Below are 16240 nucleotides of genomic sequence, written 5' to 3' on the forward strand. Positions count from 1 at the left end.
CAGTCCTGCCCTCTGTTGCCTTTCGGGCACTTTTCTATTTCGATTTTGCAGTTTTGTGAGAAGGAACTGTGTTTTATGTCACACATGTCTAGCAAACTAGGGCAACAATATCAGTGGATCTCTCAACAACACAAAAGAAACAAACCTGCACAAAAATAAGTAGAGACAAATGGAAAACTATGTTCCTTGTTTTGAACGTGTCTTTTAAGAGTGATACATGTATACACGCAGGCACACACATACACATATACTACTTCTTTTTACTATATCCTAAGTTTAGATTTCTTTTTCTTCACTTTAGCAATGAAGTCCATGGAACATACCTTCACCAATGGATTAATAACACCAACATTAGGGCTTGCATTAAACATTTTGTTGTAGTTAGTCTCCCTGTTAACTAGCTCCAGCTGATAGAACTTTTTGTCCTCCTAAAAAGAAGAACAAATAGAAACTTCTTTTTATGCTTTTTCAATCAGTTAGTGGCCAGATCGGCCTACAAAATGATCTCGAATTTATGTTTCTAAAGAAACTGGTAATTTTAAAAATTGCATTTCATATTTAATATGTTTTATATATTATTATATGTAAATACTAAATCATTTCTATTTATGCAGTTCTGTTGCAGCTCTATGCTCCTGAGAGTGAGCATAGCCTAATGGATTACGGACTGGGAAAGACTCAGTGTAGTTAACTTCTGATCTCTAATTAATTTGAATTTCCTCATTCCTTCTTGCCTCTGAATCAGGATCTAATCAGACCAATCTGAGCCTGGGTGTTGTGCTCTGAATTCGGGAAGCTCAGTGGATCAGGAAATTTGGTCTTAGAAACGTCACAGAAGAGAGTATTTCTTATATGGCTTACATGGCTGGCTTATTCCAGGATTGGAGATAGGAGGCGTCTGATCAAGGTCATACTGAAATATTTTTTGTAATAATGTATTATGCTTGATTGTGCAAAACTCTCTGCATCTAATTAGTTTTACTATTATGAGTCATTGGAACCACACGAATAAGGTGTTAAAAAATATGAATAACATGCTAGTAGGATTGGTTCTTTAAGTACATTTCAAACACTTTGAATTAGGTTAACTTTTATATCTGTCAAGATATTAAACCAAGAGAGCATAAAAGTCTTACAATCAATTTCTTTATGAGTTGGTCCCGCTCTGCAATTAGGTCTTTCAGTTCTGAAATAAGCTGCAGGTCTTCTGGTCTTGATTCTCTGTTTTTATATTTTTCTTCCATTTCTTCTAAACTTTATAGGAAAGAAGAATACCCCCTTTAGCCTGATCCAGTGTTAAATGATGAGCGAATAGTCACATCTTTGATTAGTACAAAGGAGAGTTCAGGGAGTAAAAACAGAAGATGACTTTCTTATCACCTTGAAGTAATTTAATTTCTATGTTATCATTCAACCGTAGCTAGTTAAAAAAAAAGAAAATCAACAACAACTATAACCTTTGCTCCAGTAACTAATAATCTGGGCAAAATTCCAAAAACTTAACATCCTTCTTGTGCATGCAGTACTAGGTGTTTGGAAAAAGGCCTCTTGGAAGTCAAACTGAAAGTAAGGCATTCAAAACCATAATATGGACAGTAGAATTACAGAAGACATAGCTAAGATTGATTCTTATGTAAAATATAGGAACTACACTGCATTATATTTAATATTAACGTAAATTTTAAAAGCTGGCAATTCAGTTTCTTGATGAGGAAAACAAACAGTATCGTTCTTTTTATAGATGACTACTCTGAATAAAGATGCATGCTTGTGATACTGGAGAAACTGGATAGACGGACAAGGCTGGCACCGTCTTCCTCAGTTCATGTGGAACATACTGGGACAAAGATATCCAAGAATAGTGAAGACTAATAGGTAACTAATTTCTCTCCACAAAAGCAACTTAGTACCATTAGAGATGAAATAAAGGAATGAGCTGCAAAAGAAAAGCAGTAACACTTGGGTATTAGGATAACTGGATTAAGTGAAATGTAACAATTGACAAATGTTGAAAAAATAGGAGGATATTTGAAATGCCTAGTGGGAAAGCATTAAAGGAGAGAAGTGAAATAAGCCAACTGAGAGACAAATTGTACAAGTAACTGCATAAATCTCCTTGGTTCTTAAAGAACGAGTTTTGAAGACATGACAATTTCAAATGACTGCCTCTTTGAAACATAAATATAATGCTTATGATGCTAAACATTGTTCCAAAGGAAACTACTAAAATACTTGTCTCACATATTCAGCCCTCGTGTAGATTAGTGAACCAAGTTTCAGAACAGGTTCAGGAAATTTCACAAACTTAATGAAAAAAGAAATTAAAAAAAAAAAAAAATCCTAAACAAGCCCTGAGAAAAATCTATGAATTTAAGGTGTCTAAGTCAGCTCAAACTTAATTCCACAAGACACCTGGAAGTAGACATAATTTCTCGCTTTAGATAAATATTTTCCCTTCAGAAGCAGTTATGTGATTTTTACTTTGAGTTGCATCTGAAAAAACAGTTCATATAAATTATATTTATAACTGTCAAATAACCTGTACATAATCTGAGATTATATAATGTATTTACATAAAACATTATGAATGTGAACAACGTAACTTTTTATTTGCAGAAAAGGCATTTGACTCAGCAGAACAAAACTATGCTCAGCTGTCTTAATTTTTGTGTATACATTGTATGCTGGGTTAAGCTACTGTATACAGATCCCCAGAGTATAGTACATAGTTATGCAAGCTGTCATTTTATTTTCAGATATTTCAGAGAACTGTTTTTTTTTCCTGTTTCAAAGAGACATGTAATGTAAAGATTCTAGTTGTAGAGCCTAATTAATGATACCCACTCTCAATTACTGTAAGATAGATTCTCCATTTCATAAACGTTCACAAGGCCGTGCTTTAGGTGAGGCCAAACCTGAAAACAGTTACTTTTGAAATAGCTGCATAAAACTCTTCTGGGTTTTTTGTTTGTTTTGGTTTTTTTTACATAGCTGCCTCTTTTGACAGCTACTTGCTTCAGTGTAAGTAGAGAGAGAGAACCCACTGAAAGCCAGGTCAGGGCACCCTGCATAACGTTTGCTGTCTTTAGGCCAGCGGCTGCTTCATTGCAGCTCTAAGTTGAGCAAGAACCAGGAGTAGGGAACCAACTAGATTCAGAAGATTTCAGGACACTGAAAAACAAACAACTTCATGGGAGAAAAAGTTCGGGTAAACAGTTCCAAAACCTAGTTCTGGTGGCTGCTCATGGGCATGTTTCCCATACAAGATAAATGCAGTAAACAAGAGGTAGTTTAGACCTAATTTACTGAATGGCAAGTTACCATGTTTATCAGGGCACAAAAGTGTGCATGTGGACAATTACAAGGGAGTGAGAACTAGAATTTTATACCCATCTTATTTGAAGACAATTTCCGAGTGCTCATGACCAAGAAACAGTTAGATGCATTTGGGCTTTATTGTCCATTTTTAATTGATATTCACTTAAAAAAGTTTTCTATCGTATACTTAGAACCAATTATTTTCTCTGCCATAAATCTTTTGTGCTGCAAATACAAATCCCTCAGTGACAACTTTGTGTCAGGAAGCCCTCAATGCGCTATGAAACCTCAGCCAGAAACCCTGACCAAACGGGTTACATCACAGACAGAGATAAAGAATGAAGGATGTGGAAGACAGGAAAACACCGGCTAGACGACACACTACTACGCCACTTCTGCCCAGAGGTGATCTAACCCCAGGCGGCATTTTGACTCAGAGACACTCTAAGTGTTCTGTTATTGTTATGCTCATATAAGCCATTTCAGACACTAATTTTCCTTATGTTAGAAAACCTGAAAATCTTTGCATCACTCATGTGCTACAGTCAGACTTCTTAATAGCAAATGTTGTACTGTTTACAAACTTGTTGAAGAAACTCGTGTTCTCAAAAGAGATGTATTAAAGTTTGAGAAAAAGCATTTGAAATAATGTTTTCTCCAATTTTCTAAGAACTGCACAGATTTAATATCTTTCCTACTTGAAATTTTTCAGTCTCAAATCCCTAACAATTTATCTCACTAAATTCCCCTAAAGCTTACAGAATTGTGTTGCCTAAAGAATGCAAGATTAGGCCCCATACTTGATTGGGGTTTTTGCACCTCTGCAATATCTTCAGCAACTTATGGACACCAGAATAAACTATTCACTCAAACGCAGCTACATACATATTTTTTTAACGCAACAAAACTTACGAAATCTGTAAAGCTGAATTAATTTCCTTGAGCAGCTCTTGGGTCTTATTAAAATCTGCCAGCATGCTTTGTTTCTCTCTGATGTGATCTGCTGTCAAGACATCCAGCTCTTTCTCATGTTTCTTGCTTAAATCTTGCTCATGCATCCTGTTTAATTTATTTTTTGTTAAAAAAAGAGTTATTCTAAAATCAGACTTGTTTGTTCATCATGATTTTCTGCCATGCTTCTCATGGCTTTTACACAATATCAGACAACACAAAAGGAATTACTGATTCATCAAAACCCACTACTTACTGTCTTCCAATCTTCTAGCTTATTTCATGGAAAATGCATCTCCTTTAATGCTTTTTTAAATAAACAAAAATAATGAATTAAAAAACAAAACCAAAAAACCCAAAAATCAACACTTGAGTGGACTGTTACTAAAATATGCCAAAACATATCACTGAAATGCAGCTTAACTGTATGGTAATATTCACTAACTTTACTAGTAATGGGCATAGCTTTTTCTGAAGATGACTAAATGATATATAACATCACTTGATTAAGAGGATAAATTAAAAGCTGCAAACGGTAAAATTTCTTAAGTAAAACAATACATGAAACAATACACATTTGAGCCTAGAGTGGAAAAATTCATACCTGATCTGTTGGTTGGATTCACTGCGTATTCTAAGAACTTCTTTCCCTTTAAACTCTAATTCCTTGGTCAATGCACTTATATTTTCATGAAGATGCAGAATCTCTTTGTCCAGTTCAGCTATATGATGGTCACGGTGTCTCAGTTCATCTTGTAGATCTGATATTCGGCATAAAAATTCCTTCTCCTATGATATAAGTAGCAGCAGCAAAAAGTATTTTAAACAGACTTGTCTCTCAGAAGCACAATACTTGCTTTTGGAAGATGTCAGCTGAGCAGAATTTTCCATTCAATAGACAATTTCTTCAGTTTTTGATGCTGACACTAATTATAATTAAAACTGAGGTGTTTTTTTATTGTGTACAAGTACAAATAAAGAAGAAATCAAAGTTATGTAACAAACAATTTCCATTCGCAAGAAAATGTAAAACCTCTCATTGTCGTTGCCTGTTAAAGTTTGCGTAGCTCATCGCATTTTCCTTTTGCCCACACATACAACAAAAAACCAGATACTGCTAAGAACCAGGGGACTGGGCATTTAGCATTTTCTACCTCTTCAACAGACGATATAGAGAAACTGGTTTGCCCTTTACAGCCCCATACGATGGGACAAAATAGCTCAAGGTGTATGCCCTGCACCAACGAACACTATGATTCAGAAGTCTCCTATCTTACGTGTATATAAATATAAGGGTCATCAATAAATATATCACAGCAGAATACGTGCTAAATAGTTTATATTACAATAATGTTTATATTGTGTCCCATAAATCAATAAAAGTCATTCTTTTTGCATAAGAAATTTCAATGAAGTTAACATCTGGGAAACTCATCTGGAACCCATCGCAATGATTTTTATAATGATTCTCCTCAGTTTAGAAAATCAATTTTTCAGAGTTCTCCATTTCCGTCTATTCTACTTCTTACAGTTTCACAATAATTAATGACCATATAGTTTGCACAGATAGAAAATCAGCAGATATTTCAAAGTAGTTTTACATATAAATGTGTTTTGTGTCTTCATGCATCCAGGAAATACAAAGGTATCCTAATGCACGAATTTTATAGCACATCTTTAAGAATAGACCTTTAAAAATAACTCTCTACTTCCCTATAGTAGGACCATATTAAAGTTATAAGAAAAAGCAGTGGAAAATTTATTTCCACATATTTAAATATTTCAAAAAGTAGCAAATACAATCATCCTGCTCAGACCTCTCTGCATCTAGTTCAGCTCTGATCCTGTGAACCGATGACCATTCTAACACAGAAAAACACAATTAATTGCTTTGCCCTCAGTACAACTAAAGTTCGTGCTTAGCAGATCGTTGTACTGAGGCCAAAGTACATGGCACATGTTGGATCAAACACTTGCTCTTGTAATTTAAACTTCTTTTTTTTCTGCCATTTCCTTTAGGTGTCTCACTCTAGGCTTAAACAACACACGACTGAAACTACATCCTCCTAAACCCTGCATGTTTTCATTCACTGCTGACAGCACCACATTTTTGCCTCTCGTGATCACACTTTTAAACCAGCAAGGAAGAGGAAAAAAAAGGGCTCACCTTTGGCTGTCTCTGTTTTTGTGTAAAGGCTATGTCCAACTAAACCTGTTTCCTCTGTTAATATATTTCTAAAACCACTCCACCTCCTTGGTGCTGGACTATCAGTAAATCAGTCCTGAAAAGCCTATTGTATAGGCAAATAAAGAAGTAATTTCTGGTCCTCTTATTTCCAGGAGTCTGGCTTCCTTTCAACAGAGATCAAGCTTTGAATTTTTAGTTACTACTGGAAAAACTGATTGTGCATAAAGTGAAAAATAAAATTAAAGGTGAATGAATCAGTTTGGTCCTGAAGGCAAACGTAGTCCATACCGGCTTTGGGATTTGGGGGTTTGTTTTTGGTTTTTTGGGTTTGGATGTGGTTTTTTTCAAGAAACAGCTGCAAGCTGTTACGGCTTCTTCTCTGCTTTCTTTAGATGCTCACTTATCTTTTCCAGTTTGGCTCCTGACAAAAAAAGAGACTAAGCTACCTCTTAAGTTTGAAGCAATCATTTGGTTTTAAGCAGCCACTTCTTAGCCATATCGCTTAGGCTTCGGAGAGAAACAGCTTTTTCCTTTTTAAGTCCTGCTGGACCTAAGGACGGGTAGAATTTTGCGAGAATGGGCGCTTTCCTCCCACGGCAAGCCAGTGTGCTCCCAGACGGCTGCCCAGTTCTGACAGGAAACTGCTTTGATACGAGAGCCTTTACCGGGCTTCGAATGAAGTTTGTTGAAGGAAGAAAAAGCTAAGCAAGGAAGATCAGGTAAACTGGTAGGGATGCATTATCTGCTGGTGCTGGCTGACTTTGAAGGATTACATGTTTGTTGTTTGTTCACAACAGTTCTTGCCTCCAGCTAAGAGAAAACGAATACCGATTATGCAATTTTACAGTCAGTTGCCAGCAATGCCTCCTACCTGTCGCCTGCCCAGTTCTATGCTTCTTTCAAGCTCCATTTTGGCAGCTACCAGTTCTTGTTGATGGTTGTGCCTTAGCTGGTCAATTGCTGCTGCATGTTGATGATTTAGCTCTGAGCGCAAGGAAGCTAGTTACCATGAACAAAAAGAAAAGTTTATTTTGCAGATGTTTACATTAATTAACAATAACAGTCCAGGTCCCTTAAGTATTGCTGCTGACCTAACACACGCTGTTTACATCAGCTAAGCAACTGTCCTGTCGCTCTATTCCTGTTACTTTCTGAAACGGTCTCCATCATGAAATTTGGTCGCTTACTCCTTCCAAAAAAACTTAAGGGTAAGATTTTTCAAAAGTGAACAGTTTGGGCTTACCTGTTAAAGTTTATACTGATTTTAAGAGGAACAACTAGGTCAACACTGAATGACTCTGAGATACACTACAGTGTTATAATACACACACACGTACCAACATATATGTGCGTGTATATTTGTATGAGTAGAAATAATGTTTTTGGACCTACTTGGAAATTTCAAAATAGTGTACCTAACATAGCTTTTCCTTCATCCTCCAGCTCAAATCGTAAAGTCTGAAGTTCCTGTTCCATCTCCAATTTGAAACCTTCCATGGCTTGTTTATGTGTTTCTTTCAGCGCCTGAAGTTCTTCCGAGTGCTTCTGTTGTAAACGTTCTTCTAATTCCTATGAAATCAAAATTGGCAAAATTTATTCTATACCAGCTTAGGGAGTTTATAAAATATTAAACAATAAACAAGTGGCAACAAAAAGCAGGCATTGGCGTACTCTAGAAATTATTAAAAATGCACTAATATTGCTTATATTTTCTTCTCTCACTAAGTTATCCTACTACTGTATTTTTTCTTTTCAGTGGCTGATGGTTATCAAGATTACCTGTGCACAAAAACTCTGTTCTGCTCACAGTTAGAAAAGAGAAAAAAACCAATCTGTGGATATATTTACAACAGCAAGCAACGTGATAAGGTGCAGATCCATAGATGGGTCTAGTGTGCACGCAACACACACTTGGGGATTTTTGCTCCCCATTGACACCCATGTTTATTCCCTATTGAAGTGTATGAAGCATAATGTTCCTGGTGCACATCTTCTAGTTTCATTTCAAACAAAAGGAATCCACCTTGTGTGCTCCAAGACCAGTCTATGATGTGAACCAAAGTACATTAAGTGGGGACAACGGGAAAATTGATTGCAAAGGTACACTCTGGACCTGAACTTAAAAAACCTTTAAGACACACACCCTATTAAGTACCATGCACTGCCAAAATTTCAATTTTAAAGCTGGTTTAGTCAAGGTTTTAAAACAGTATCTTGGGTGTGACATTGTTCTGGACATGAAAATTATCTTGCAAGTTGCAGAACATAGTTTATACAATTTTTAACATAATGGAAATACAAAATACATTACAAGAGGAGTCAATTGACAGGAAATATCAGAAATATCAAAAAAACATAAGAAATTAGGTAACTATAATGGAAAATACAGAGAAACCTATTCCAAATCAAAACTAGAATAAAATGTTATGGTTAAAAATGTCAAACTACTGTAAAGAAACGTGTGCATTGATAATATTTTACATATATGTATATATACCTATATATATGCATACACTGGTAGGGTATAAAGCAAGACGTGAAACAATGCCAGTATTAGAGATGATTTTCAATATGTCTTAATCAGATTTAATTGGATAAAAACGTTACTATAAGACATCAGCTGAAAAGGAAATTTAGTAGTTATGCAGATACTTTTCTTTACTAATTCCAACTGTGTACATAAATTGCTAAAATGGCAACATTCTCTACATAATTCGGAGTATCCATATGAACATGCCTTTTGTTCTTGCTCTTTCGTTTCTTCCATGTTTTGAAAGGCGAGGATATGGGCTTCCTGAAGTGACTTATGCCTTTGCTGATGCTCCTCTTCTAATTCCTGGATCTCCTGAGTCAGCCTCTGTCGCTCCTGACTGAACTGGGCTTGTAGCTGTTGCAAAGAGCTCTGTGACTGGGAAAGCTGCATCTCCAGATTCTGCTTCAGTAAGGAGATCTAACCCACAACAGAACAGCAAATACCCATTAGTGATTAACACTAACATCAACTCTGAAAAAAAAGAAATATTCAAAGGAAGGAAACACTTGAAATTTAAGGCTAGAACGTTAACTAAAAGACAGACAAGCAATGTCATCCATCTACTGAATTTGTTGTTAATATTATATCTCAGAGATATAATAATTACATTTAAATAGTTTTGTAAGGGTTATCACATCTGTCAGTTCATACTACAGCACTACCTGTAACACAGTGTTTCATGGCCGAATTATCAAAATTTACGTCTGGGTTTTATATAAAGATCAATAAAAATGACACTATCAAGGTCTGAAATCAAACGTGATTGTTAAGATAAACTATTCTTAAGGGGAACATCACATCAATTCTGTAAGGAAAATCCTGCAGTTGATAGGGGAGGATAGCCTGTGGCATCGAGATCGATTGATTTTTGTATCTTTTGATATGATATGGTCCTATCTTACTGGTAGTTTTCTCATTTAAAAAGAAGTGGTAGCATACCACTCTATACCACAAAAAATGTTACACTTGATGGATTTCCCCCACACACACTTTTTTTGTTAGCTCAGTAATACTATGAGAGTGATTTTTCTGCTGGTTTTCAAGATCTAAGATCTAGGCAATCTGAGTCACAAATACTCATTTTCTTAGAAATACCTGATTTTACAAATGATGCTTTTCACCCAACAAGCATTTTAATACATTAGAGAGTACACTGTACTCCTTGAAAAAGTCCCATTTTCTTTTTATAATAGTATTATACTTTGTTCTTCACATAAGATAGCATCTTTTCAGACTGAAAATACTAAGCCTGTATTCCCTTTAGAGCCAAACACGAGAGAAATATCCTCCAATTCTGGAAACAAGATTTAACCAAAAGAGAATTTTGCTACAGTGACTCAAAGGAAGCGAAAATAAAATTGCCATGTGACCAAGAATTTGAATCAGTAAGGATACTTTTCAAGTCTCAGAGCATTACATAAAATTGAACTATTTATAGTTCTGATAGTGTCATTTGATTCAGCATATCTTAAAATTAATTATGACAAATTAATAACGACATTGCACATCAATTTATTGATTTACAGAACATTAAACCCCACCACTTAACAAAAAATTAATAGCAGCATACCAAGGACAACTTGCAGCATGAACATTACTGTTGAACATGTGGGTTGTTTTGGTTTTTTTCAGAAGGACAGAGCTTAAGCAGATTTGAAAGAAAAAAAGCTACACTTAAAGGAAAATTAGCACTAAAACAAAACAAGCAAATTAATTTGAATGAAATGAGCAGGGCTCATTGCTTTTCAAGTTCACCAGGTCTTTGTGTCTGGGCATATATACTCTACCTTCTAAGTATACTATATCAACAGTATTTTACTTCAGATACCTTTGAAACAGATTAGCTACAACTGAAGGAGTATAGTGAAGGCCTATACTACATTCTGTAATCTGAACTATACATGTAAAACCTTTTACTAAGTACATTAAACATAACTATCACATACAAATTGTACAGTGTCAGACCAAAGATTTGTCTGATCTCCTGTTCTGCCTCCAGAAATGGCCAACCTGGTTTACCCAGGGAAAACAAGGCCAAGGCATAAATGTAGGGATCTTGACTCCGAAGTCTACCAGCATCCAGCAATCCTTCTTAAACCAGAAGAGGTACATGGGGGCAAATTCATGGAAGAAATATTAATTAAATACAACCACTATATGAATCCATAAAAGCTTTTCGCATCCACAATATCCTGTGGCAAGTTCCATATAGATGTGCCAATTTGACATGATGAGCTCTAATACTTGTAATAGAAAGGAGTCAAAAGAAGTTCCCTTTTCATTTAGTCTATTCTACTCATGTTTCTGTAGATCTCCATCATTTCCCTCCTTACACCCTTTTCCATACTAAACAGTTTTGGCTTAATGAGTCACTCCTTGTATGAAAGCTATTTCATATCTATCATCACATTTCTCCTACTTTTGCTACTTTTCTACTATTTAAGATTAGGAGACCAAAACAGCCTAAGGTATTTAAAATGAGAGTAAACTCTGGTTTTATATAGTGATTTATATGGTTTTACATGTTATGTTCTCTGTTTCTCTTCTATATTCTTAATGTTTTATTTGCTTTTGTGACTCCTACTGAGCACTGAGGTGATGTTTTCATGGAATTATATATTATAGTCCCCAAACCTACTCTCTAGTTGTAACAGGTCACGGTAAGGTTCGTCATTTTACACAAGAAGTTAGAATTTGTTTTTCTTCCTTGTGTATCACTTTGCATTTATCTACACTGAATTTCATCTGCCATTTTATTGCCAAGCCCCTTGGCTTTTCACAGCTATTCTGTAATTCTTCAGACAGTCTTTGTCCTTCCCACCCTGAATAACTTTTTATAAGCTGCAAACTTTCCCACCTTACTTATTCATAAACAACCTGCAATAGAAAATATGTTGAACATCAGTGTAACTCCACTGATAATCTACCTTCGCTGTGGTAACGCTGTATTTAATACGTATCTTTCAACCAGTTACTTATCTATACAAAAACTTCCCTCGCGTATCGTGGGGTTCTAGTTTCCTCAGAAGCCCCAGAACTTCTCGGCCCATCTCTTTCAGCATACCATGGCCAGGGCTGCCATGCTGGTCAGACAAACTAGTAACGCAACCGCATATTGTATTCTTTCTCTTCAACCCTAGAAACTCACTCCACTGATGCAGTTAGTTTGCACCATGCAACTGCCAGCATAGCCAGCTCTGAATTTTCATCTGTGTATCATCATCTGGTACTGCACTGTGCTATTATCTTCCTTCTCTGGGGGGAAAAGAGAAAAAAAAAAAAAAGTCTATCTTACCTAAACTCCCCTTTGATCTGCTCACATCCCCATCTACTCTAATTCTTCCCACATCCACTGTTAGGCCCTTCTCTCTTCCCCCACCTTTCTGTAACCTCATACCTACCTGGGTCCTTCTTTTCACCTGTAAGCCTTGCCTTTATTTTCTGTTTCTCTGCCAGACTACACATAGTGAAAACCAGACCCTGTCTGGAGGTCTGTTTTTCCCCTGTGCTTTTTAGGTAACTCTTACGCTTCTTTAGATTACCTCTGCTCCTATTTAACCACCTTCCATAAACTCTCAGGTTTGTTGGTGTTTTTTTGTTTGTTTCCCTGAGACCACTACTGCGACTTGGCTTTAGCCCCTCTACTCCCTGTCTTCCATCCATCCTATATGCCAGTATCTCTCCCTCTCCTCCTCCCCTCCTTTGCTCTTTTTCTCCTTCCTAACTCCATTTTTAGTATTGTAGGAATGTGCAGTTAGGATAGTCTTAAGAGATTATTCAGTCCAATTCTTTGCACTAGGTGGGAACTCTATACACGAATTACTGCTTAAAAATCTCGTATGAAGGAAATCCCACACTTTTCACTCAGATCCTCTTCCTCCGAGTGCCTGTGGCAGAAACACTGAGAAACTGGAGAGATGTTCTGTCCACTCTTACTTGTCCCTTCCACCATGTTTCTGTCCCTCGGGTTTCTCACCATTGCCCTGTCCCGTTCACCACGGCCACCAGGAGGTACAATTCTAGGGGAAGTCCTGCTCAGTCCTGCAGAACCTCAGGTAATTTAATCATCGTACTCAACAGCCTGTCATGATAACATTCAAATGGAGTCGACCACGGTATCTCAGCCAATTTTTTATTAAGATGACATAAAAAAATGTATTTTTGGCTTGAAGTTAAATCTGTCTCTCACTTAAGTTCCTGCTCCAAATTCTGATAATTCTCAGTATATCATTTATAAACATTTTTAGCATAGGCCAAGGGCAAAACAATTTTCTTTTCATTTGTCTTGGAAATGCAGAAAACGTTTTAACTGAGATGACCAAGGGAAGTCTGACATCTGGCCAGGAAGCCATCTGAGAAGAGATCAGGAATACCCGTCTCAAGAGCGGTTCACACTTCCACCAGATTAAAGTGACTGCAGAACCACAGCCTGAAATGAGTCAATCTCTGGAGATGCCTATTTGCATCAGTGGAGTATACAGAAAATAAAGGACAATGAGGTTTAAATGATTCTAACAAGCAAATCAGATTAGTCTACCCTTCTAAGATTTTTTTTGTTGTTGTTGAAAGTACATCAAATACTCAAAATCTGACAGTTATTTTCAGAAGAGTACATAAACATTATTTTGATTATTCAGTACATATACTGATATCCTTAAGAGCACAGTTTTGAAAACATTAGTGCCTCCCTTTGCATGTCTTCGGAGCATCCCTTCTATATACTCCTGTATTGAGGATTCAAAAGAAAACAGCTCTAAACACTATTCTCTGAACTTTCAATACTTTTATCCAAGGTTTTCAGCACATTAAAAACATCGGTAAGAATTTTAAAAATAAAAAAATAGAAAGAAAGAATATTTTGGCTACAATTACAACTTGCACTGCAAAACTGCAAATTATAATACAGGATCAATCTCATGCTTTGTAAAAAGCTCTGCAATACACATTTGCACTGCCCACAAGCTTGCTTGCTTTAACAATGACATAAAAATGCTGCTCATATTATGACCACGTACGTAGTGTTTTGATGTCCAGCGATACATACATTTACACAGATGAATGGATGCAGTACACAAGCTGCTGATCACTAGCGGCAAACGTTCTCCTCTCAAATATCACCATGTATTCTATTTCATAGGCTAAAGCTCTGAAGCAGTACTACAGGATATGCAGATTTATTAGTGCAAACATGCCCTGTTTACAAGCTGTAAGTGCAAATCACTTACATTGCTGATAGATTTATGCAAAGCTTCACCGAGACAGTGCCGCTATGAAGAAAAGATCACAGGAATAAAGGGAAACATTCAGAAAACAACTAAGTAAAAGAAAAAGGGATAAGGAAGGGAGAGTAAGACATAGAACATTAATTATAATTTGATCAGGGAAAAATAAGTTGAAAACTATCTGGAAAAAAATACAAATACATTGCTTTGACTTAGTATATAAACTACCGAACACAGAACAGAATGATGCAGTTTCCTACGTTATGTTTTGAACGTACAGGATGGCATTATCTCTTCAACATAATGTCCCTATATACTCATATATTACGCAGCTGAACACGTTTGAAATTATCCAACTGTCTTCTCCTTTACGGCAAATAATTTTGGGAAGAAATCATTAAGTACACCAGTCTGCATTACTACGAGAAAAGACGTTACATAAGGACTCAATCGACAGCTTCGTCTCTGAAATATCACAAGCATATTGAATGCATAATATTAAAGACCAAATTTCACTGCTAAAGGGCAGAAAACAAGTTTAGTCTGTAATGAAGACATAATGAAGACATATTTATGTTAAAATACGTCATTTTTCTTGAAATTCAGAATGAGATGGGTACATAAGACTCTTCCTGAAAGTCTCCAGCAAAAAATGACTTAATGTACCACTTACACTAGTGTTGATTGCTAATGAAAAGCAAAAAATAAACACACGTTGCCAAATAAATGTTTCATATGAAATATTATTAATCATACAAATCATACACCTCATTCATATATATATATAAAAACACCTGTGTGTTTATATATACATGAATGGTGTGGACAGGCGCGCGCGCACACACGTCATCAGAAGTGAAGTGAGAGCAATTTCAAATCCAGCATGACCCATTTCCCCTTTTGGCACAGGTCAGTCAAGAAGACGGCTTTCTCCAGGAGACAGCAGGTATTTTGACACCAGCTTGGAAGTTGCCTATAGTTGGGAACTTCTAGATGATACTTTGTCAAAATACAAAATGAAGAAATTATTATTTGTTCTCCTGAATCTACAAAAAGGCACAACATGAAAATACGTTATTGTGGAATATCCAAAATTATCTTATTAAAATTGTAAGAGTTACAAGCAACAGTTCTCCATGCAAGGGCATACCGCTAGGAGGCATCATACTCCGGCGGACAAGACAACAGACTGGCATCTAACAGCTCCGATTTCAACACCAGATTTTGACAGTGCCAATCTGAACAAATCCACCTATTTTTTGTGTCCTTCCTTTCCCATCTGTCTCGTTTGGTTTGTATTCCTGCTATCCTGTTAAGAGCAGGAACGATCTCTTGCTAAATAAATGTTCAGTTTCTAGAACGTTTGGGACTTAATTTTGATGGACATACCTGGGCACCACAGTAGTACAACTAAGAAATAATGTATAACATATATTTAGATTTTACACCTGAAGCAGAAAGGTTAGTGATGTTCTACACCGAAAAGAAATTCTAAGTAAAAATACTTTGGGGGAGCTATATTCTGAGGTCTACCCTATTAAAAAGACCATTTAAGAAAGTGAGATTTGCCCCCTGCTGCTTGCAGAATAACAGATTTCTTTCACCAGGAAAGAAACTGGTCTTGCTTTGCTGTCAAACTGATCTTATAACTAAAAGTATTAAGGTGGGCTAACGATTTTAATACATGTGATCTCACCAAATTTAAAAGTTTTCCAGAGATTTGGAAACCAGATGGAATTAAAATGAACTTTTGTTGGAAGGTTCTGAACTAAAACTCTCTAGTTAAGTTCAGTATTTAGATTTGTCACAGATTTCTTCGGCTACCTCACTCAAAGCAATCTTTCTGCAACCCACGTTTCCTGATTGTGAAATGAGAACACTAATACTCTTGTGCAAAAAAATTATCTATTAAATGCTCAGATCTTCTTGGCAAAAAGAAGGTCAGGCACAGACAAAAAAGAAGTTTTTTAATAAAGTTTAACTTATATATTTGACATTCCTACATCTTCTAAAAACACACACAGAGCA

General features: G+C 36.2%; 1 protein-coding gene and 1 long non-coding RNA gene across 13 annotated transcripts in view; one reads left to right on the forward strand and one right to left on the reverse strand.

Moving 5' to 3' along the window:
• LOC143158067 (uncharacterized) overlaps positions 1–14939 on the forward strand; it is a 29837-nt gene extending 14898 nt beyond the window's left edge. For 2 of the 6 annotated variants that reach the window (XR_012994906.1, XR_012994902.1), the window contains exons 4-7: positions 1742–1875; positions 7901–8007; positions 9235–9397; positions 13288–14939. This is a non-coding gene — a long non-coding RNA (uncharacterized LOC143158067). Of the gene's footprint in view, positions 1–745; positions 908–1741; positions 1876–6288; positions 6603–7900; positions 8008–9234; positions 9398–13287 lie in introns of those variants that run through there. The other 4 variants (XR_012994905.1, XR_012994903.1, XR_012994907.1 and 1 more) reach the window with 4 other exon arrangements.
• FAM184A (family with sequence similarity 184 member A) overlaps positions 1–16240 on the reverse strand; it is an 85092-nt gene that overhangs the window by 7019 nt on the left and 61833 nt on the right. For 2 of the 7 annotated variants that reach the window (XM_076333490.1, XM_076333494.1), the window contains exons 10-16: positions 14216–14257; positions 9195–9407; positions 7873–8026; positions 7329–7456; positions 4874–5058; positions 4231–4377; positions 1137–1254 (exon numbers count right to left, since the gene is read on the reverse strand). In XM_076333490.1, the coding sequence (XP_076189605.1) occupies positions 1137–1254; positions 4231–4377; positions 4874–5058; positions 7329–7456; positions 7873–8026; positions 9195–9407; positions 14216–14257 (987 nt within the window). Of the gene's footprint in view, positions 1–323; positions 429–1136; positions 1255–4230; positions 4378–4873; positions 5059–7328; positions 7457–7872; positions 8027–9194; positions 9408–14215; positions 14258–16240 lie in introns of all 7 variants that reach the window. The other 5 variants (XM_076333488.1, XM_076333489.1, XM_076333491.1 and 2 more) reach the window with 5 other exon arrangements.

The sequence above is a fragment of the Aptenodytes patagonicus genome, chromosome 3, assembly GCF_965638725.1.
Source record: "Aptenodytes patagonicus chromosome 3, bAptPat1.pri.cur, whole genome shotgun sequence".
NCBI lineage: Eukaryota > Metazoa > Chordata > Aves > Sphenisciformes > Spheniscidae > Aptenodytes > Aptenodytes patagonicus.